The 23997-nt window shown below is 43.6% G+C and overlaps 1 protein-coding gene across 1 annotated transcript in view; it reads left to right on the top strand.

The window, feature by feature from the left end:
• The first annotated feature begins 1496 nt into the window (after nucleotides 1-1496).
• The window catches only part of LOC149290482 (uncharacterized), a 52254-nt gene continuing 29753 nt past the window's right edge, over nucleotides 1497-23997 (top strand). Inside the window, exons 1-4 of the mRNA XM_089489344.1 lie at nucleotides 1497-1514; nucleotides 3634-3805; nucleotides 4646-4766; nucleotides 8110-8673. Of these exons, the coding sequence (XP_089345470.1) occupies nucleotides 3731-3805; nucleotides 4646-4766; nucleotides 8110-8673 (760 nt within the window). The 5' untranslated portion in view covers nucleotides 1497-1514; nucleotides 3634-3730. The remainder of the gene's footprint in view (nucleotides 1515-3633; nucleotides 3806-4645; nucleotides 4767-8109; nucleotides 8674-23997) is intronic.

Here is a 23997-nt window from a genome sequence, read left to right as displayed (position 1 = left end):
ATATAAGGATCCAATAGTACCAGCGGATCCTCATATGCACACATTCAGAACAAGGCTGCACCTGTCTATTCACAAGAAAGTCTCACTGAGGTCAGGACAAGCATGTTGTTGCTGTTGTTGCTGTTGTTGCAGTGTGCCTTGGCAAGATTTCTTCAGAGTGGTTTTTCCATCATATCCATCCACTGACGGCTGAGAGAGTGTGGCTTATTGCCCCAGTTCATCCACTGGGTTTATACAGCCAAGCCTGTACTCCAACCCTGGGCTACAGAGTCACCCAGGACATGATTTGGTTTCCTGGAAATACAGTGCTCGGAGGAAGCCTTTTGGTGCTGGACTAGGACTCTGGAGACCAGAGTTCGGATCTCGTTTGCTCAGCTTCAGAGGGTGGCAAAGGCAAAAAAACAAGGAGTCTTTAACAATGTGATTTCCAGAACTATATCTCCCAATCTTCCCTCCTTCTAAGGATCTCTTTTCACTGCCCTCCCTGCCAGGATCTCCCCCCAACTCTAGGAGTCTGTGTATTCCTGCATGGCAGAAGGAGGCTGGACTGGATGGCCCTTGGGGGTCTAGGAGTCTGTGTATTCCTGCATGGCAGAAGGAGGCTGGACTGGATGGCCCTTGGGGGTCTGGGATTTTGGGTATTCCTGCATGGCAGAAGGAGGCTGGACTGGATGGCCCTTGGGGGTCTAGGAGTCTGTGTATTCCTGCATGGCAGAAGGAGGCTGGACTGGATGGCCCTTGGGGGTCTGGGGTTTTGTGTATTCCTGCATGGCAGAAGGAGGCTGGACTGGATGGCCCTTGGGGGTCTAGGATTTTGGGTATTCCTGCATAGCACAAGGGGGCTGGACTGGATGGCCATTGGGGGTCTAGGAGTCTGTGTATTCCTGCATGGCAGAAGGAGGCTGGACTGGATGGCCCTTTGTGGTCTAGGATTTTGGGTATTCCTGCATGGAAGAAGGAGGCTGGACTGGATGGCCCTTGGGGGATCATTTCCAATTCTAGGGCTCTCAGATTTTCTTCTCTTCCCATTTTATGGAGGGCAAATGACTTTGCTTCAAACTCAGTTGGCACTAATTAAAGCAGTGTGTCCTAACCCCATTTGGGACTTTCAGCCCTTGCCTTCCCCATTTTAGCCTCTAGGCCAAAAGAATTCTGCAGAACTTAAAAGCCTCCATCTTATTCTAGTCTCAGAAGTGGTTAATAAGGGAGATCCTTTGCAGTCCATGCCTCTGGCCACCCTCTTTGGGGTCCCTTCTGACTTTGGGGCCCTTTCATCTTGCATTAGGGATTCCCTATAGGCCTCCACCTGCCAAGTGCCAAGTGCTGAGGCAGAAGCAGCCATTTTGTGTTACGGCGGCCATTTTGTGCTGCTTGTGACTGTCGGCAATAATGTTCCAGAAGCTTCTGTAAGGCCTCCTCAGTTCAACTGAGAGGCTCCTCTTTCTCTCCTTAAGGCTCCAGAGCGAGAAGGAGGCCAGGCTCCTTGGGCCAAAAGGGAGTCAGTGTGTTTCTTGGTGTGTCTTTTGTGTCGCTTTTCTGAGAGGGTTTTCTTATACAGAAATGGGGAGGATAGTTTTCATACAAGCTTTATTCTTCTTCTTCACAAACATTGGGCTTTGGCTTCTGAGAGGAGGCTTGACCCCCAAAAAAGGCCAAAAGTAGCTCCTTTGGGAGGTTTTAAAAGTCTTCTCACTTTTCTTATTAAGAGATTTTCAGGAAGCTGGCAGACCAGACAATCTCATATTACCAACAAACAAACAAACATACAAACAAACAAGAAGAACAAAAATAAGGATTAGACAGAAAAACAAACTGCTTATCTTTTAAAAAGTAAAACCATTTTTAAGGGTAAAAACCAGCCTTTGGTGCTTCTACACTTTTACAACTGACTCAGGCTGTATCTGTACTGAAGAAATAATTCAGATCGAAACCGCTTTAACTTTCCTGGCTCCATCCAGTGGAATCCTGGGCTTTGTAGTTTGTTGCAGCACTAGAGCTCTCTGGCAGAGAAGGCTAAGTGTCACAAACGAAAAAAACCCGGATTCCATAGCAATGAGAGATTAAAGCAGTATCAAAGTGCCTTATTTCTGCAGGACCTCCATTCCATTCTTCCCCTCAGTCTCTCTCTCTTCCCTGAAGGCCTCAAACTGCCAACTGCCAAGCGCTGAGGCAGAGGCAACCATTTTGTGTTCTGGAGGCCATTTAGTGCTTCTTGTGACTGTGGGGAACAATGTTCCAGAACCTTCTCTGAGTTGAACAGAGGCTTCTCTTTCTCGCCTGAGGCTCCAGAGTCAGAAGGAGGCCAGGCTCCTTGGGCCAAAAGGAAGGAAGTGTGTTTCTTTTTGTGTGTTTTGTGTGTCTTTTCAGATATGGTTTTCTTACAAAGCACTGCTCCTTCTGGGGAACATGGGTTTTAACAGGGATCAGAAATGGGGAGGATAGTTTTAATACAAGCCTTATTCTTATTCTTCACAAACATCAGGCTTTGGCTACTATCCCTGTTTTTAATAACTGTTTTAATAACTGTCCAGTAATTTAATGGTATTTTATTTCGGATGGGAGTGTTAGGGTTAGAGTTTGGGATATCATGAAACATGTTTTTATTGTATTGTATGGATCTTTTTATTGTAAGCTGCTAAAAGGTGGCCATTCTTGTGTAGTAATTGTCTTGTGATTAACTCCCACAACAGCCTTGTAAGGTAGGCTTCATAAACTCTTAGGACTGGAAGGGAGCCCCAAGGGCCAAACAGTCAGCCCCATTCTGCCCTCCAAGTCCTCCGAACAGATGGCCATCCAGCCAAAGACTCCTCCCATGTGCTTTGAGGCAGCGTCTCCCATAGATTTGCTAAGAGGTCCCATTTTATTTTGGGTGATGATGCGCTCATTTCACATCTAGCTACAGGGACATAGCCAGGGTCCTCTCCAATTCCCCATCCCCTGACCCCCCTCCACTCTCACAAGGCATGGAGTGTCAGGACCATGGTGAACTGGTCTCAGGAAATGACATGCATGTGGCCAGTAGGTGGAGCTGTTGTGGGAGTCATTTACAGCTCTAGTGGCAGTTATATGTGTCAGCATTTAAACAGTGCATCATTGGAATGTTGATGCAACTGTCAACTGTCATTCTCAACTGTCATTGAGGAAGAGTCAGACAGTGTGTGCCTCAGAGTGGGTTGTTACTGGTGTGGATGGTGGAGGGTGTTGATGTATATAGTGTTGTACACAGTGGAACTTCTTATATGAATAAAAGCCTCATCTGAGAGAAGACTACAGTGTCTCTTTGCTCATTGAGAAAGTGACAGGTGCTTGTTCAGCTCACAAGCTACTGACTACAGTCAAGGTGGAGAATCTGGCGCCATACGTTAACATGTTGCCTCACGTGCTGCGCAACATAGCAACATCAAAAGCATTTTAACATGGAGTATCTGTTGTGTAAGGGAGTTGCAGTGAATCTATGCTAGCTCCATGGGGCTTTGTTTGGTGAAGAGGGAGGAAGGGGATGTCCATCTCCGCATTGGCCCAAAGGAGGCATATGGCACCTGCGTATCTCACCAGCAGCATGCTGTTCTTTGTGTCTTCGAGTGGTGCAGGATTTCTTGACAAACCAAGCCTAACCCTAGTCTCTTTTCTCAGGAACTTCATCTCGGCCTCCTTGTACACAGCTTTGGGGCATATTTTACTTGAAGAGAACCAAGTGCAGGGCCACCAGGACCCCCTCCCTTCCCACCTGATGGCCAACACAGAGGCCAAGCAGAGAAAGTTGGGCTCCAAGAGAAAGAGGCTGGCGAAGTACAAGAACTCTTTGGTGAGTCTCCATCCTGACTATTAGCTTCATTTGTGTCACTGCTGGGGCAGCTCATGAAAGCAAGTGGAGAACATATTGTCCCAGTTTGGCAGAGAAAGTCCTGGTTAATCCTCTGTCACCCCACGTTTTCAGGGGCTTTCAAAAGTGTAGGTTTCTCTCTCCTTCCACTTTCCCACTTCTCCTCAGCTCTCTTGGGTTGCTGAAAAATGACTTTCAAGGAGTTTGCACCCCATCAACTCAAAAGGTGGGAGAGGAGAGGAGATACATTGCCAGTGTCTTCACTTGCCAGAAGGCTGAGGCAAAAGCAAACTACTGTGCCCTTCCCCGCTTGTGTGATCTTCCTCATAAACAAATTTGGCCACCCTCTCCACCTTCTGGTGTTGCTTGTCCACATGTGCCATGCTTTTCCTGACTTTGAAATGATGGGAATATGGGAGACCATCTCTGGCTCTAAATTGATGGTAGGCCTATTGGTCCTCAGGTCCAGAGTGCTCCCCAGAACTGTTTTTTAAAAATGACATTTGCCTCTGAAATTTGGCAAGAAATGGCTGAATGCACCATAATTCTTTTGTGGCTAAATGTACTATATGTTTTGGGATAGTCAGTACCCTAATCCATCCTCAATATCCCAGCCATGGCCTCAATTATATTGCTTACTATATTGAAAGGATTCGATACAAAATGGATCTGAAAGGCAGTAGCTTTTTCCTTGCTGACAGAATTTAAAGTTTATTTCCTGGACTGAATTCTGAATTGATGAAATAATATTTGGGATGCACCATGTGCTTTCCTCCCCTTTTCCTTAGTCACTCTCTGGATGAGGGCTATTTTCTATTTCAGGTGACCTTTGCAGATGTGGCGATATATTTCACCGAGGATGAATGGAAATTGTTGACAAAGAAACAGAAACTTTTGTACAATTATGTAATGATGAACAATTATGAGAATGTGGCTTCTGTAGGTAAGGAACCTGAAACCATTGCTCTTTCTATAAAGACTGAGGACCCTTTCATACTATATTACCATGTCGCTATGATTCCACTAGAATTATAGAGTCATAGAGTTGGAATAGACCACAAGGACCATCCAGTTCAACCCCCTTCTGCCATGCAGGAATACACATTCAAATCACCCCCAAGAGATGGCCATCCAGCCTCTCTTTAAAGACCTCCAAAGAAAAGGACTCCACCAAACTCTAAGGGAGTATATTCCACTGTCAAAGAGCTCTTACTGTCACAAAGTTCCTCCTAATGTTTAGGTGGAACCTCTTTCCCTGTGGCTTGCATCCATTGTGGTTTCTCCTTTTCTCTGTAGCAGCAAAAGGCAAGCCTGCCCCTTGCGCAACATGACACCCTTTCAAATATTTAAACATGGATATCATATCCAATCTTTATCTTCTTTTCTCCAGGCTAAACATAACCAGCTCTTTAAGCTGCTCCTCATAGCGCTTGATGTTTTCCAGACCCTTCACCACTTTGGTTGCCCTCCTTTGGACATGCTCCAATTTGTCAACACCCTTTTTGAATTGTGGGGCCCAGAACTAGACACAGGATTATTCCAAGGGAGGCCTGACCAAAGCAGAATAGAGTGGCACTATTACTTCCCTTGATCTAGAAACTATTCTTGTATTGATGCAGCCTAGAATCACATTGGCCTTTTTAGCTGCCGCATCACACTGTTGGCCCATGTTCAACTTGCGGTCTACTAGGAGTCCTAGATCCCGTTCAAGCCTAGTTTAATTGTGATAGCAACATCCTGTAGAATATTTGAATCTGTAGTTTAGTGAGGCAATACTGCTCTCCAGTTTCTAAGGATTCCAAATACTCCATCCTAAACTGCCAATTTTAGGATTTTGTGGAAAGGAGCCATTGAGATTAATGCTTTTCACACCCAAATGGTACTCAGCACATACCTGACCAAATTTCCTACCTTTTTTGGCTCCTCTTCTATCCTTTTAAGGCTCGGGAGAGCCTTCTTGTGGGAAATACCTCCCTTGGGCGTGCAATGGCTCAGAGAGGGTCCAACAGTGGCCAAATGGCCTCCACTTCCCCAAAGGGATGCTATAGGATGTTGAGGGTCAAAATATTATTTCATCCCTCCCCCCCCCCCCCCCCCCCGGCAATACAATCTGGGGTTGCCCCTGAGATCTCCTACAAACCCCATAGTAGTCCATGCCTGTCTTATAGATGTTTTAAGGCTGCTCCCTCGTGCTTGACACTCACCAAAATTGGAGTCCAGGTCCCAGCCCCCATGCTCTGCCTTTGCCAATGAATTATTTGTATATTGATTATCCTGCCTTTCTCAACAAATGGGCCTCAAAGTATCCCTTTTATGCATCACACTCTGTGGGTATGTGTCTGTGATGGAGAGACGGAGGGAAAGTTAAAAAATATAACGACAGGGAAAAGATGCTGAAAATGAGATGCTGAAGCGGTGCAGATGGGCAAGAGGGAAGGTTGGAGAGCGGAGGGAGAAAGGGAAGGGGATCTGGCAGATGGGAGCCAGGAGGGGAAGGCAGGAGCAAAGCCAGGATTGCCTAGCTCTGTCCGGAGAGGAAGGGACCTCTGGGAAGGGGCAGGAGAGGGGCCTTGGGGATTGGGAGGCAGCCACGAACATGAGAGATTTTAAGAACTGAACTGATGAGAACCAGCGCAGGCTCTTGTTTTCAAACATATTAAGGGGTTCCATTTTGAAATTATGAGCAATGTCTATGAAGAAAGGAAAGGGCAACAGAAAAATTCCCTTTTCTCTAATGTTTCTTTTCCAACCTGAACTTCCTTAGCTCCATGGTTGATTTCAGAGGCTCTTTGTTACCCGAAAGGCTGGAGTCTGGGGAGGACACTGCCAAGTGCTATGCTTTTAAGGGAATACTTAGCTCAAAGGAGAGACTGGGGCAACAGTGACATCGGGAGTCATCCCGTTCTGTTAGGGGGATTCCATGCATTCTCAAGCCCTATATAAATGAACAGGGCTCCGCGCAGTTGAGCGGCTGCACCCGCCACCGCCACAGGCGTGATTAACCCTTATGGGGCAAACTGCCCCTTTTCCCAGTGTGCCTTTTTGTGTATCCTGAAATCTGTGTAAGGCATGCCCACCTATGACACAGGTGCACTGTACATACATACACACACATATAGGTGTTCACGCACACACACAAAAACTAGCTAACAAAGGTGGGAGTGGTGAATAGATGTTAGGCTTTCCTAATGATAATAAATAACCTAGATGGACCTTGATTCCAATTGCTGAGGGCCCAGAATGGGTAAAGAAACCAGTAACTCCCATGACAAGTGGAGCTGGCGAGAGTAGTGAGGTGTTTAGCAGTGTAAACCCAGAAAGTGTCTGTCTGCAACTGGACTGACGCTGAAGAACAGCCAGTTGGGCCTGATCTTTATACTGAAATTGTTGCTAGTGGGCAGAACCCAAGTTTTCTATAACGTTTAAATAGTTTTAGAATGTTTTCTGGGTGGAGAAAATATGGAACAAAATCAAATTGAATGCAATAGGTGCTTGGTGCAAATACCTCAGACATAAGGGATTAGCACACCGGTCCTCAGGTCCTTGTTGGCTCTGAATTCCAGTCCCATTCCCAAGCCATTGTACAGCGCAATTTGAGCATGATGCTCCCAGATGCAGCTCAACAATAACATAGCACAGTATGGAAACAACTTTCCAGATACAGGTTTTGGCAATGCACTAACTTCTCTTCACACTTAAAAATAAGTCACAGACACAGTTGATTTCATCCAAATCTTTGGAGGTTCTCTATCTTGAGATGCAAAATAATAAAAATATTTGCAAGCTCTCCTCTCTGACTTCCATCATGTTCACCAACTCCAATCCAATCCTATCCACAACAATCCAGATGTGTCCTGTATTCTGTATTGGTTGTGATTCATCTCATGGTGCCACACAACATGAAGTGTCCTCTGCAGTTAGCTTGCATCATGCCATGTGCTCTGACTCAGCACTCTCTGGCCGTCTCACAGGATATGATGCCACTTTTCAATAAAAATATTTTAACACATGTTTAAAAGAATCTTTTTTCAACAGTCTGTAGGACTATCTGCTTCTACTGATTACCTCAAGGTAGGTTCCCCACAATCTCTTCTTTGCCAGATCCTGTGAGTAAGGATATAATCGTTGCATGGATTTGGGGCATCTGCAACAGGGTCTTGCTCAAGTCACCCACCCCAACTTTATTAATTTAATCTCAAATAGGGAGGAGTGAATATAGGGCTAAATTTTGGGCTAACACTTTCCTCTCTTAACTCAGTATCATCTGTCATTATCCTTCTTTACAGAAGAACTTGTCAGTCATGAGAGAGTCCACACACCAGAAAAGCCATACAACTGCCAGAACTGTGGGAAACATTTTGCATACAAGTCGAACCTTGTCAAGCATCGGAGAGTCCACACCGGAGAGAAGCCGTACAAATGCCAGCATTGTGGGAAATGCTTTTCTCAGCCCTCAAACCTACTGACACACCAGAGAATCCACACAGGAGAGAAGCCATGCAAATGCCAGCATTGTGGGAACTGTTTTTCTCAGCAGTCAACCCTACTGACACACCAGAGAATCCACACAGGAGAGAAGCCATACAAATGCCAGCATTGTGGGAAATGTTTTTCTTTGAAGTCAACCCTACTGAAACACCAGAGAATCCACTCAGGAGAGAAGCCATACAAATGCCAGCATTGTGGGAAATGCTTTTCTCAGCCCTCAAACCTACTGACACACCAGAGAATCCACACAGGAGAGAAGTCATACAAATGCCAGCATTGTGGGAACTGTTTTTCTCACCAGTCAACCCTACTGACACACCAGAGAATCCACTCAGGAGAGAAGCCATACAAATGCCAGCATTGTGGGAACTGTTTTTCTCGGCAGTCAACCCTACTGACACACCAGAGAATCCACTCAGGAGAGAAGCCATGCAAATGCCAGCATTGTGGGAACTGTTTTTCTCAGCAGTCAACCCTACTGACACACCAGAGAATCCACTCAGGAGAGAAGCCATACAAATGCCAGCATTGTGGGAACTGTTTTTCTTTGAAGTCATACCTAGTGACACACCAGAGAATCCACTCAGGAGAGAAGCCATACAAATGCCAGCATTGTGGGAAATGTTTTTCTTTGAAGTTAAACCTACTGACACACCAGAGAGTCCACTCAGGAGAGAAGCCATACAAATGCCAGCAGTGTGGCAAATGCTTTTCTTGGAGGTCAGGCCTATTCCGTCACCAGAGAGTCCACACAGGAGAGAAGCCACACAAACCCAAGCAGTGAACGAACATTATTTTTGTAAAGAAGGAATACAAAATATTTCTTCAATCCAGCCGTGCTAAAAGGCCCTTATGATTTTATATGTACGATTTTTCTGTCCATATGTCTGTGTATGTTTTAAAGTTATGTTTTGTTAAGTTTAGTTTTTAATTGCTACTCGTAAAGATAATTGCTTTGGGTTATAAATTTGGCTGGGGATTGTGGGTCGTGGTTTAGGTTAGTTAGATGAGGGGCTGGGATTTGTTGCAGCTAGCTAGAATACAATGATAGCATTCAGAATTTGTGGGATGTTGGCCGAAGAAAGTTGGGGACCGGTAGTAACACAAAGGGAGCAAGCTTCTTCGAATGTCTGGGGCAGGGAGAGATTGTGTGTGTGAGAAGGATGGCAAAGTGGGTCTGGTTAATAGTAGGGATAGATGGTGGGAATTGTCGGTGGGGGCTAGGTTTTGTAGAAGGTTGAGTTTTAGGTTTAGAGTTTCAATATATTCTTTGGCTTGGGGAGGGCAGTTCTGGCTTAAAAACTGAATTTCTGACTATGTTTTCAATAAAGTTCTTTGCTATTTCAACACACTGGACTTGTGAATTTGCACAAAACTGACCCTTTCTCCTGTCCTCAGTAGTCAGCTCCATTCCCAACCATAAGAACAGCAGAGGCAAACACACATATATCTATATATATCTATATACCTACAGTATACACAGAGAGGCTATTTCCAAAGCAGAACCTTTCTTTCCTGCCTCTCCTGGGCTCCATTGCGGCCTCTTCAAAATCTCTTCGAAGGAAAGAAGGAAGGAAGTAAGGAGGGGGGGGGGGCTGCTGAACCCCTGGCGAACTCCTTCTCTTCCCTCTAAAGCCGACAGTGGAATAAACAGCAGCAGCAGGAATGATTTGATAAATAAGCAAGGCAACATGATTAAATTAAAAAGTTAGAAGAAATAAGAGAAGAAGGTAAACAACGTAACTGGCTTATTTTCCGGCAAATAAAAGAGAGATTTTTGTTGGATATGAAAACATATGGAATAGAAATAATTAGTACAGAAATACAAGGAAATGTGCTTGCTATCGGGAAAGGTTCACTTGTGAAATTGTATAAAATCCTGTTAAAACATGAGATGGAATCTGAGGTGGTTAAAGAAAACATGGTTCAATGGCCAAGAAATCTAGGACCCAATATTGAGATGGAAGAATGGGAGTTATCCTGGAAAAGGAGGATAAAATACACAGCTTCCCAAGCCCTAAGGGAAAACTACTACAAAGTATTTTTATATCTAAGACTTGTTCTGATGGGTGCTGGATGTGCGGAAATGAAAAGGGCACATATTTCCATCTCTGCTGCTCCTGTGTCAAAGTGAAAGAATACTGGAATACATTCTATAACAAGACTGGTAGAAGAATGGGACAAAGTGATGGACTATATCAAAATGATAGAAGATTTAAGGGGATTCATAGAATCATAGAGTTGGAAGAGACCCCAAGGGCCACCCAGTCCAACCCCATTCTGCCATGCAGGAACTCTCAATCAAAGCATGCCTGACAGATCGCCATCCAGCCTCTGTTTGAACACTTCCAAGGAAGGAGACTCCACTATACTCCAAGGAAGGAGTGTGTTCCACTATCGGACAGACTTACTGTCAGGAAGTTCTTCCTAATGGTGAGGTGGAATCTCTTTTGCCGTAGCTTGCATCCATTGCTCTGGGTCCTAGTCTCTGGAGCAGCAGAAAACAAGCTTGCTCCCCTCTCAATATGACATCCCTTCAAATATTTAAAAAGGGCTATCATATCACCTCTTAACCTTTTCTTCTCCAGGCTAAACATCCCCAGCTCTCTTAGTCGTTCCTCATATGACATAGTTTCCAGACCCTTCACCATTTCAGTTGCCCTCCTATGGGCATTTTCCAACTTAACATCTTTGTTAATTGTGGCCAGAACTGGACACAATATTCCAAGTGGGGCCTGACCAAAGCAGAACAGAGAGGCGCTATTTCTTCATTTGATCTAGACACTATACTTCTATTGATGCATCTAAAATTGCATTGGCCTTTTTAGCTGCCGTGTCGCACTGTTGACACATGTTCAACTTGTGGTCTACTTGGACTCCTAGATCCCTTTCATATGTAGTTTCATTAAGCCAGGTGTCCCCCATCCTATATCTGTGCATTTTATTTTTCCGCCCTGAGTGCAGTACCTTACATTTTGCCATGTTGAATTTCATTTTGTTAGCTTTGGCCCAGCTTTCTAGTCTGTTCAGGCCCTTTTGAATTTTGACCCTGTTCTCTGGAGTATTAGCTAGTCCTCCTAGTTTGATGTCATCTGCAAATTTGAAAGATATGCCCCAAATTGTGTCATCTAAGTCCTTAATAAGGATGTTGAATAGCACTAGGCCCAGGACAGAGCCCCACTGGACACCCCACTGGTCACTTCTCTCCAGGATGAAAAGAAGCCCTTGTTGAATACCCTTTGGGGTCAGCCGGTCAACCAATTACAAATACATGCAACAGTTTCCTTGTCCAGCTTGTTTCATGTTTTTGTTTTATATACTGTTTAATTTGGTTAACTGTTATTGAGGAAAATAGCTACGAGATTCTATGATATGTGGGTGCCCTATAAACCTTTTAATAAATGAACAGGTATTGCAATCCACTCTGAAGAAACCTACCAAGAAAACCCCTTCATAAACTCCCATAAGGTCACCAGAAGACCTGGAAACAACAGGAAGGCAGACCCCAAGAACAACATTGGGAAACAGGGGCAAGCCTTGCCTTGGGAAAGTGTAATGACTGGGCTCCAGTCAATGGAGGTCTTCTTCAGGCAGTAAAGGGAGGTTTATGCAAATGCAGAGTGACATCACTGCTATGAAAGGCTCTCTTGACCAATCAGAGAGCAAGATGAAGGTTCTTCTGGAAGCTTCCGTGAGAAGTAGATATAAGGCCTGAGAGACCAAGAGACAGTTGGGGGAATTGTGTCGGTTGGAGATCGAGAGAGAGAGTTAAAGAGCGGATCTTGGAAGTTAGTCTCAGAATTGAACGTTTGGGTTTATTTCTTTAATAGCTTGTGTGAATTGAACATTATATACTTACAAATATTGTACCTTCAAGATCCTTAATATCTTGTATGACTTATATTTCATATCTATTTTCATATCTATCTCTTTTCCCCCCATTTCTAACCAATCCAAATCTGGGACATCAGAGAGTCCACAAAGGGGAGAAGACGCACAAATCCCAGTAATGAACTAATAATCTTTTTGTCAATTAGTAATACAAAAATTATATTTTCAATCCAGTGGTGCTAAGAAAAGGCCCTTGTGATTTTCCTGGTAAGGTTTGTCTGTCCATATGTATGTTTATGTTTTAAGGTTGTATTTCTTAAGTTTAGGTTTTCATTGCTAATTGTATATATAATTACTTTGTGTTGTAAATTTGGCTGGGGATTGTGGGTCGTGGTATAGGTTATGTAGATGGGGGGCTGGGATTTGTTGCAGCTGGCTAGAATAGTTTTGGGAATGATAGCTTTTGCAAAGTGTGGGATGTTGGCTTAAGAAAGTTGGGGGCAGGTATTAACAGAAAGGGCTAGTTTCTGGGAATGGCAAAGGGGGGCTTGTTACTTGTGGGGCATAGACTCTGGGAATTGGAGGTGGGGGCTAGGTTTAGAAAAGTGTGGAGTTTTAGGTTTGGGGGTTTTAATGTATTGCTTTTATTGGAATGGGCAGTTCTGTTTTAAACACTGAATTCCTAAGTGTTCTCAATAAAGTTGTTTGCTGTTTCAACACACTGGACTCTTTGATGCACAGAAGTTCTGAATTTGCTCAAACTGACCCTTTCTTCTCTCCTCAGTCCTCACCTCCATTCCCAGCCATAACAACAGCAAAGGAAAACACACACACACAAACATACAAGATACACAGAGCGAGCTATATTTCCAAACTAGAGTCTTCCTTTCCTGCCTTTCCTTCCTGAGTCCAGCTCTGCACCTTGGGCTCCATTGTGGTCTCCTCAAAGGAAGAAAGGAGGGAAGGAAGGGGAGGCCCCTGAACTCCCGGTGCATACCTTCCTTTCCCACAAAGTCCGCCAGCAGAATAAGAAGCAGCAGCAGCAGCCTGGCCCTAGCAATCCTTGTGCATAAATTCACAAATAAAGGGATTCATGACATATTGTGACCCATTGTGACCTGAGTCTGCTCCTCCTTACCTGAAGGATTGAGACAGGACTGTTGTGATCTCGCCCTGAGGTTCCTTGCCTGAAAGACTGAGATGGGACTATTATGGCTTCAGGCTCATGCTCTTTACCTGAAGGATTGAGATTGGCCCACTGTAACTTCAGTCTGATGCTGCTTGCCTGAAAGATTGAGACGGGACTATTGTGACCTAAGGCTGGTGCTTCTTACCTGGAGGTTTGATACTGGTCCATTACAACATCATACTGATGCTCATTGCCTGAGAAATTGAGACTGGCATAGTGTGATTTAAGGCTGATGCTCCTTGCCTGCACGATAGGGACTATTGTGACCTCAGGCTGATGCCCCTTTCCTGGTGGATTGAGGCTAGACTATTGTGAGTTCAGGAAGATGCTTCTTTCCTGAAGGATTGAGACTGTCCCATTGTGACCTCAGTCTGATGCTCCTTGCCTGAACCTTTGAGACTGTCTTATTGTGACTTCAGTCTGATGCTCCTTGCCTGAAGCATTGAAACTGCCCCATTGTGACTTCAGTCTGATGCTCCTTACTATTAAAACTCCCAACCCTCCTCCCAATGATAAAAACATTAATCAATCCCTAAAAAGCTATTAAACAGCAAGAAAATTTAAAACATCCAAAACACAATATAATAAAAAAGTTTTTTCAGTCAAGAATTGAATCGTTTTCTGAAGCGGAGGGCAGAAATGATACATCAATAACAATTTCCATAACAGTAACGATGGCAAGGGTAAGGGTCAGGGTGAGGGAGAGGCAAGGGACTACATCTAATCTAGTCTGAAAAGGCCTGCTGGAAGAGATCCGTCTTAATAGCCTTCCTAAAGGCTTCCAAGGTGGAAATATGATGGATCTCATCCGGAGGTCATTCCAGAGCCTGGGAGCGGCTGATGAGAAGGACCTCTGGGTCATCGCTGAAAGTCTGGTCTTCTTAAGTTGTAGCAGGTTCTTCCCAGAGGAAATGAGTCTGCGGTGGATTGTATGGGAGGAGGTTCTCCCACAAGTAGTCAGGACCCATGTCATGTAGGGCTTTGAAGGTTAAAACCAACACCTTGCATCTTGCCTGGAAACTAATGGACAGCCAGTGGAGGGGTTTAAGAACCGGTGTCAAATACAAAGCATCACACAGGATAGGGTTCAATAACATTGGAAACAACATTTTGGGGGTGGGGGGGAGATTTTCTCTGGAGTCCTGAGGGAGGGGGCTCTGGGAGGGAGAGAAGAGCCAAAATCTAGGCCAAAGTCAAGAGAGGGAGATGGAGGGATCTCAAAACTCTGGCAATCCCTTGGAAACCTGGGAACTAGGTTTAAGGTCCTCCCTTCATTCCAAATGCCACTGCCCTGGTCTTGAAGGGAGATAAGAACCAGCAGTACCTGCTTGACTTGATCCCCTTCCCCTCTGCCATTCCCTTCTCTTTTGTATCGTGTCTTTTTAGATTGTAAGCCTGAGGAGCAGGGAATTGTCTAATTAACTATCTGTAAGCTGCACTGGGATCCTTTGTGGCCGAAGAGAAAAGAATAAATACTCTAAATACATAAGTATAGAAGCAACAATTCCCAAATTATTGTGTTATAGCATTAGCAATACAGCATGTACATTTCTGTACTGCTTATCAGTGCACTCAGCACTCCCTAAATGGTTTACAACCTGTAAGCCAATTGCCCCCAACAAGCTGGCTACTCATTTGACTGACCTATGAAAGGATGGAAGGATGAGTGGACCTTGGAGCCTGGCCTGGGATTGAACTCACTACCCTGGCTGCAACACTGACATTTACTGAAGAAGTAAAGCCCTCCCTTCAGCCACCATCTTGGGGGGAGAGAGGCAGGCTAGCTCCAACTGCCTGCCTGAAAGAAGAAAAAGCCCTCCTTCCGACCAACATCTTGAGGGGGAGAGAGGCCTGGCCTGAAAGACTAAGAGCCCTCCTTCTGACCACCATCTTGAGGGGGAGAGAGGCCTGTTATGTTTTATTTTGACTATGTATTGTACTTGCTGTTGTACACCGCTTTGATCTAATTAGGAAAAGCGGTATATAAATAAACATTATTATTATTATTATTATTATTATTATTATTTAACCACTGTGCCACCACTGCCCCAGGTTCTCCACCATCTTCTAGTCTAGACAATTCAACATCCCCCTTACTTTCTTCTCTGCGTGGCTAATGTAATATTTCATTGTTCTATGACCTTTAAGCCAAATAACCAGAGTACAATATTGCTGCAAACTTCATTTAATTCCAAAATATAGCACACTTGGAATATTCTGAAGAAGCTGAATAAGGAAATCAGATTATATTGTACTGTTTACAGACTCGAGTCTGTCTTTTTCACATCATATACAAGTTGTTAACTGCCCTTGAACGGGTCCCAAGGCCCCCTACTCATGCTGACCCTGTGGATGAGACATCTCCAAGACCCCTGTCCTCCATTGCTCTGCTTAGGTCCTGCAGATTCAGGTCCAATTATTGACTCTACCCATTGGGCATGCGGTTATCTCTACCTTCTATTTTTCCTAGCATTTTTGTCCTTCCTAATGAGTCATGCCTTCTTGTGATGTGTCCAAATACGACAGGCTCAATTTAGTCATCTTGGCTTCCAGAGAGAGTTCTGTCTTGATCTGCTTTAGAACCCATTTGTTTGGCTTTTTGGCTGTCCATGGGATCCTTAGCACTTTTCCCCACCATCGCATCTCGAATGAGTTGATTTTCTCCCTCTTGGCTTTAACTGTCCAGTTCTCACATGTGTATAAAATGATGAGGAATCCCATGACTTAGACAATTCTAGTTTTAGTTCTCACTTGTTTATCTTCAGGATCTCGTCTAGTTCTTTCATCGCTGCCTTCCCCATTCCTAGTCTTCCTCTGATTTCTTGACTGCAGTCTCCATTCTGATCAATGCTTGATCCAAGGTACAAGAACTCTTTAATTGTTGCGATTTACTCACAGTCTAAGTTGAATTTATGCAGCTTCTCCATGGTTGTTATTTTTGTTTTCTTTATGTTCAGCAGTAATCCTGCCTTTACACTTTCACATCAGCCCTTTTCACATCATATACAAACAGTTACTTAAACATCTAAACAAAGGCCTGACTTTCAGTGTCACACCACTGATCACAACACACATAGTGGTTTTATGGGCACATACCTGTCATCACACACCTCATCCCTTTGCTGTTTTGCTTCTTTGTGTGTGAGGATCTGTTTCTCTCACAATTTTTCTTCCTTACTGATTTTTCTCTTTCTATCCCCATGGCTTTTCTCTCTATTAATCTCCCACTTCACTTTCTCTCTCTCTCTCCTCTCCCTCCATATTTTCCTTCTGTATGAGAAAAAAAGAAACTACGTTTCTGACTCTCTAAGACTTATCCCTCCCTCACAGACACACAAGGCATTAAGTGCATGTCTGCATCCATTGGAAAGATGGTCAATATGCCCACTGCCACCTCCCAAAAAGTGGGAGATTTCAAGTGTATGTAATGAGAAGTAACATCCTCGATAAGGACATCACACATTATGACTTTTGTAGATCAGAGAGTGAGCTGGTTTACACAGAATTCAACCCCATTACATGATGAGCCACATTTTCTTTCTTTAATGTGTTTATTGCACTTACATTCCTGCTTTTCTCCCAAAATGGGATACAAGGTGGCTTACAATAATCTTTAAAACATTCAACTAATACATTAATTTACAAATGCTATAAAGAAATTAAGCGTCAGCATTGAAAACACGACTAAAACACTAAAAACAAAAACGTATTTAAAACAGTTTATATATATACAATATATGTCTAGAGAGAGAGAGCATACCATGTCACACGCTGCAACTCCATAGTTAAAATCCCAAAGCTTGCCCAAATAGAAATGCCTCCATCTACCAGAAGAAAGACAGGAGGGAAGGAGCCAACCGGACTTTCTGTGGAGCCAAGTCCTACCTATTGGGATCAGCCACGGATAAGGCTCTCTGCCGAAACCTTACTAACCCTGTCTGTGAGGATGGTGGGACTGTGAGGACGCCCTCCCTTTAGATGTCAATGCACACCTTGGTTTATATAAAGAGATAGGACTTTTCCAATATTAAAAACAAAAGCTGTATGCTCACACACGCAGTTTCCCATCTCCACTCCTGCTTTTTCATACATTGGAAGAAGAGATGGGTCATTCCTTCTATGGACTTAAACAGACCTCTGTGACATCCAAACATGAACAATGTGATTTCCCTAAACGCAACTTGACAAAAACCAAGCAAATAGGAACAAAGGTATCAGATCTTGGTTTGTTTTAACCAGAGCTTACCCATAAAAAACAACACTGTGGCTTCTCCAAAGGATTCTTTAAACTTGAGTAGCTGGAGCTAATTAGTTTGCGTCTTCATACTATCGTGAGGAGGAGGGAAGCCTCAGATCTGACCTAAATGCATTGCTGATCACTTCTATCCTGACCATCTTCAATAAAGTTATTTTGTTTATTCAATTAAAAAAGAATTGGAAGCAAATGCTTTCAAGCCCCTTCTCCAGCGAGCAAAAAGAGGAGGGCAGAGTATGAGAGCTCAAGGCTCATATGCTATTCACATCACAAGAAACCATGGTTTCCCATTACAATAATATCAGGGCAGCATGTACATTAGATAGGGCTTTAAGTACCAAATGCTGAAAAACACACTCAGTAGCACACAGAAGATATAAGGGAAACTGTCGCATGGAGCAGGTCAGTGTCACCAAGTGTGGAAGAAGAAGAAGAAATGTTTTATATACTGCCTCATATGGAGATCTCTGGTCAGCTATATCAGTAACAGACTTCCCTCGGGTGATATTCTCCTGGCATTTTTGGACTACAAATCCCTATCAGTTCCTATAGTGGAATGATATACACAAGTTACTCTTCAAAATATCTAGAAGATTGGGGAAAGCTCTGACTGACTTTTCAGGGACAGGGAGAGATCTTTCTTAGCTTCCTTTCTACATAAGATCCTACACAAAAACTGAACACAGAACCTCCTACATGCAAAGCATGAATGCTGTCAGTGCATTAGAGCACCTTTCTTGCAATGTGATAAAAATACATACCAGGACCTATAACCTGTAGAACAGGAGAGACATGATTTGGAGGTGAAGAAGGGACACTCCTTTTTCAGCATGAGATTAGCCCACATGGACAGTAAGTAAGAAAAAGATTAAACAAAGAGGTTACAGGTTTATTTAGATAGGGTACTTAAGATGTCACAAGCTTTAGAGGGAAATCATTGGTGATCACTGATGACATGACAATGTCCAGCAGATGACTGACACAGGAACAGCCACATCCCACCAAATACTTTAAAAGGAAGCACCAGAGGATGGGGGTGGAAAATCACTCTCCGTCTACCATTTATTACTATTCTGAGAACACAGTCATTCATTCTCTGTCACCCACTGACCACAATTCTCTGCATGGAATAGAATTTGTTGGAAATACAAAACGCAGAACAACAGTGATTCAACAAAACAGTGATGAAAAACAGCAAAGAGAACACCAGAAGCAGGGAATAAACCTATGGCCAACTTCTGACAGAGTTGTGCCAGAGATTCCTAGAGAGAACATATCAATCGAAACCTCAAATAATCAAATCTGCAAAAGTCAAAAGAAGGACAAAAGTCAAAGTTGCAAACGTGGAGGGACAACTCCACTCCATAAAGCTAAAAAGCAGCTTCATATCTTTTTGTGCTAGAAAAGGGAAAAGTTTAGAAGGACTATGTATTTTGCAGGTATTATATTGGCATAGAATTTGGGGGAGAAGGCAACTTTCACTGAATTACGTACAAATAGGTGTGTCTGTGAGCGTGTGTGTGCACCGTCTTCAAGTCGCCTGTCAATGTATGCTGACCCCATGAATTTCATGTGTCTTCTAAGGCAAGGAAAGACTCAGCCATGGTTTTGCTAATCCCTTCCTCTGAAATATAGCCTGCAGCACCTGACCTTTGTTGGCAGTCTCCCATCCATTACTATCCAGGGCTGACTCTGCTTAGCTCCTAAGATCAAATGGGCATTGGTGCCTTCAAAGTTTTTAGGCCAAATACACCTCCACTACAAGCGAATTCCCACAACTCTTGTGCAGCTGCTGGGTCTTCCCAGATACAGACACATCTTGGAAATCCTTGAGAGAAAGGGCAATGGATGGCATGAAGGAGAGCATCACTTTCATCAGACCCAACATGGACCCCTAAGCCTCTTCCTCATGTACTGAAGGTAGACAAAATAGAATGGAAAATGGCCATAGTATAGCCATAGTTCAGCCTGTTTCCATTTCATTCACTTCAAAAGGAATAATTAATGATGCATTTGGGGCCTATAATTCTATGTGTACTAATCTTGGAGAAGGAAAATAAACCATAGGATTGGACCACAGATGTGTGCCAAAGGAATCAATAGGATCCTTAACTGGATCATACAAAATAAATTTCTCTTACAATGTCACCATTTTCATTTCCTAGCAGCCACTCAGACATCTTACAAATTCAACATGTTTAATTTAAAAATAGCATCAGAGAAGAAGAGAGGGGGCAAACCTGACTTCGATAGACCCATTTAGGATTAGGACAATTAAGGGAGCTCTTATATATCACCTATAATAGTATTATAATAGCTATTGCCTCCACCTTTTTTCCATTCTGATCTCAATCCACAATCATTTAATTGTGTGTGCGTTTGTATGTATATGTCTATACGCATGTGTGTGTGTATGTGCATATGATCTTACAATACTGTACTCCAAGCATCTGAGAAAGGCTGTATCTGCACTGCAGAAATAATCCAGTTTGGCCCCACTTCGACTACCATGGCTCAATGCTATGGAATCCTGGGAACTGTAGTTTGTTGTGGCACCAGGGCTCTCTGACAGAGAAGGCTAACACAAAACTCACAAAACTATAATTCCCAGAATCCCATAGCATTGAGCCAGGGCAGTTAAAGTGGTGTCAGATGAGATGATTTCTGTAGTGCAGATGCAGCCGAAATGAATCACAACCCACAGAAGTTGATGCTGAAATAAAACCCTTAAGTCTTTACTTGCTTTGTTGTTATTAGCTGCCTTCAACTCACAGCAACGCTGTGGATGAGACACCTCCAAACCCCTCTATCCTCCATTGCTCTGCTCTGGTTCTCTTTATTCAGCCCCATAACCTCCCGAATTATGTCTAGCCATTTGGCATGCAGCCTTCCTCTCTTTCTACTCCCTTCTACCTTTCCTAGCATTATTCTCCTTTTTAATGATTCATGCCTCCTCATGATGTGGCCAAAATACAACAGACTCAGTTTAGTCATTTTGGCTTCCGGGGAGATTTCAGGCTTGGTCTGTTCTCAGACCCATTTGTTGGTCTTTTTGACTGTCTGCGGTATCCTCAGCCTCTTCTCCAGCACCAGATCTCAAATGAATTTATGTTCTTCTCATCCACTTCCATTACTGCCCAGCTCTCACAGCCGAACATGGCAACAGGGAATACAATGGACTGGACATTAGTGCTCAGTTGTATATCTTTAGAGTCCCTTCATGGCTACCCTTCCCATTCATAGTCTTGTTTCGATTTCTTGACTGCAGTTTCCCATTCTGATCAATGTTTGCTCCAAGATACAAGAAACCTTTTAATTTCCTCATTATCTAGGTTGGTTTTATGTAGATCTTCCCTAGACATTGTTTTTGTTTTCTTTATGTTCAGTAACAAGCCCTTCTTTGCCATTTCTTCCTTGACCTTCCTTAGAAATTGTTCCAAGTCCATGGGGTTTTCCAATAGTAGTATTGTATCGTCCATGTATCTTAGGATTGCTGATGTTCTTCCTCTTATCTTCCCTCCTCCTTTTCAAACCAGCTCTTCATTTATTTTCTGCATGTAAATTGAACAGTTGGGGTGATAAGATGCAGCCTTTTTCCAATTGAGAACTATTCTGTTTCTCCATGTTCTGTTCTGAGAGTAGCCTCTTGTCCTGAGTACAGATTCCTCATCAGGACTATCAGATGTCTAGGCACTCCCACGGCTTTAAGGGTTTTCCATAGCCTTTCATGATCTATGCAGTCAAAGGCTTTGCTATAATGACCAGTGTTTCACAAACTCTGGTCTTCCAAGTGGTTTGGACTTTACTGGTCAGTAAACGGGGGAGCTGTAATCCTGGGAACAAGTTTAGGAAACACTGCTATAGTCTGTTAAGCACACAGTGACTTTTCCCCCTGGAATGCCTCTGTACAGTCACACAACTACAAATCCCAGAATTCCATATCACTGAGAGCCATGGCAGTTAAATGTGGACTATTTCTGCAGTGTAGATGCAACCAAAATGAATTACAATTCATAGAGTTGAAAGAGACCACATGGGCCATCCAGTCCAACCCCATTCTGCCATGCAAGAACTCCCAATCAAAGCATCCCTGACAGATGGCCATTCAGCTTCTGTTTGAAGACGTCTAAGGAGGGAGGCTCCACCAAAATCTCAGAGGGAGTTTGTTCCACTGTTAAACAGCCCTGACTGTCAGGAGGTTCCTCCTAATGTTGACCTGGAATCTCTTTTCCTGTAGCTTGCATCCATTGCTCCGGGTCCTAGTCTCTGGAGCAGCAGAAAACAAGCTTGCTCCCTCCTCAATATGATACCCCTTCTAATATTTAAACAGGGCTGTCATACCACCTCTTAACCTTCTCTTCTCCAGGCTAAACATACCTAGTTCCCTAAGTCATTCCTCATAGGGCTTCATGGTTTCCGAATCCTATATAAAAATTTCTGCTTCAGACTCAAGAATGGCCTTTTCTCTTCTGTGAAGAACACTGCAGCATCTGAAAAGGTGATCTGCAATAGAAAATAGCCCTCATCCAGAGAGTGATTCAGGAGGGAAGCACATGGTGAATCCCAAATATGATTTGATCCCTTCAGGATATCAATAGAGTGGGACATATTGGAACATCTTCCCTTCTCTTTTCCTTAGCTCCCTGGATCTTCAAGAATGGGGTGAGAGGGAAAAGACAAGGCTGCAATCTGTGTTCCTGGTCATCTAGATTTCTCCTGGGATGGGAGTATTTGTTTAGCAATGAAAGCTCTTCCCTGGAGGCCTTCCCAATCTGCTTTACTAAACTGACAGAAATCTAGGGCAGCGTCACCCAATCAGCAGATTTATTTATTTATTTATTTATTTGATTTCTAGTATTCCTGGAGGTCAAGTGCTTTTTGGAGGCAGAGAACACTCTGGGGCCCTCTTCCCTTCCCTGGCAATGAAAATAGGAAGACCACATATTCAGCCATTAGGAATGGCTTCCTTTCATGGTGGCTCCAAACCAGCTGCCTTCACCAGGAGCATCACTGCATCAAGCCCTGTCTCAAAGGCATGCATGCGTTCAATGCTCTTTTAGGAACAGAAGATGTCCTCCTGAGGACACTCTGAGGGCTGCCATTGGCTGGAATCCCAGTCCCTCCCACATCCCACACAGAATGACATCACTGCTACGGAAGGCTCTCTTGACCAATCAGAGAGCAAGATGAAGGTTCTTCTGGAAGCTTCCGTGAGAAGGAGATATAAGGCCTGAGAGACCAAGAGACAGTTGGGGGAATTGTGTCGGTTGGAGATCGAGAGAGAGAGAGTTAAAGAGCGGATCTTGGAAGTTAGTCTCAGAATTGGACGCTTAGGTCTATTTATTTCTTTAATAGCTTTTATGAATTGAATATTATATACTTACAAATATTGTTCCTGCAAGATTCTTAATATCTTGTAGGACTTATATTTCAGTTATATTTTGTTATCTATAATAAATACCTCCTTGGAGAATCTACTACTCGACACTCCTTTTACACGTGTTTTGGCTCGGTTGATGCTTGGGAAGATCAGTAAAGAAGTAGAAATAAGGTTCCTTAACTGGTCCCAGTGTAGTTTAAGGGAAACCCTTTTATAATTCACTGGATGGAGGCAGCGTGATTTAAGGAAGTTAAGGGTCTGCTGGGCTAAGAGCCATAATGCCTAAATGTCTAATTAACAATTTGTAATCCACTCTGAAAGCCTTTTGGCTGAAGAGAGGGGTATAACATTATTATTATTACTATTATTATTATTACTATTACTATTATTATTACAGGGCCGCAGTTTGGCTGCTTGGACCACCGGAGATCATCACAGAGAGTCAGTTGGAAAAGCACATCTCACTCCAGAAAATAAAGTACTTGAGGAGTTTGCGCTCTATGTCTTTCTGTAATAATAGCTACAAAACTGATAATAGCATTTGGGACATTTAGTCTTTTAAAAACAAATATGGCAGATTTAAATGCTGCTTTAAAACCTCTTTCCATCTGCCAGCTTTGCTCTGGTTTTGGGGGGAAATGAGAAAGTGTTGGGAGGGAGGGACTGCCAACAGAATTAGGAGATGCATTGCAGGCTATGGACAGTTTGCGGCCAAGAAAGTTCCAAAACACACGGAAGTAATAGTCCAGTTTAAGAGCGCTTTAACTGCCCTGGCCCAGTGCTAGGGAATCCTGGGAAATGGAGTTTATTGTGGCACCAGAGGTCTCTGAAAGAGAAGGTGCAATGTCTCACAAAACTACATCTTCCACAATACCCTAGGACTGAGTCAGGGCAGTTAAATCCGTCTCAGACTGGATTATTGCTGCAGTGTGTTTTGGACTTAGGTGACCCTTGGCAAGTCACACTCTCTCAACCTCAGAGGATGGCAATGGCAACCCCTCTCTGAAGAAACCTGCCAAGGAAACCCCATG

Source organism: Sceloporus occidentalis, unplaced genomic scaffold, assembly GCF_023333645.1.
Source record: "Sceloporus occidentalis isolate IW3139 unplaced genomic scaffold, rSceOcc1.0.p SCAF_39, whole genome shotgun sequence".
NCBI lineage: Eukaryota > Metazoa > Chordata > Lepidosauria > Squamata > Phrynosomatidae > Sceloporus > Sceloporus occidentalis.
This window is presented reverse-complemented; position numbering and strand designations above follow the sequence as displayed.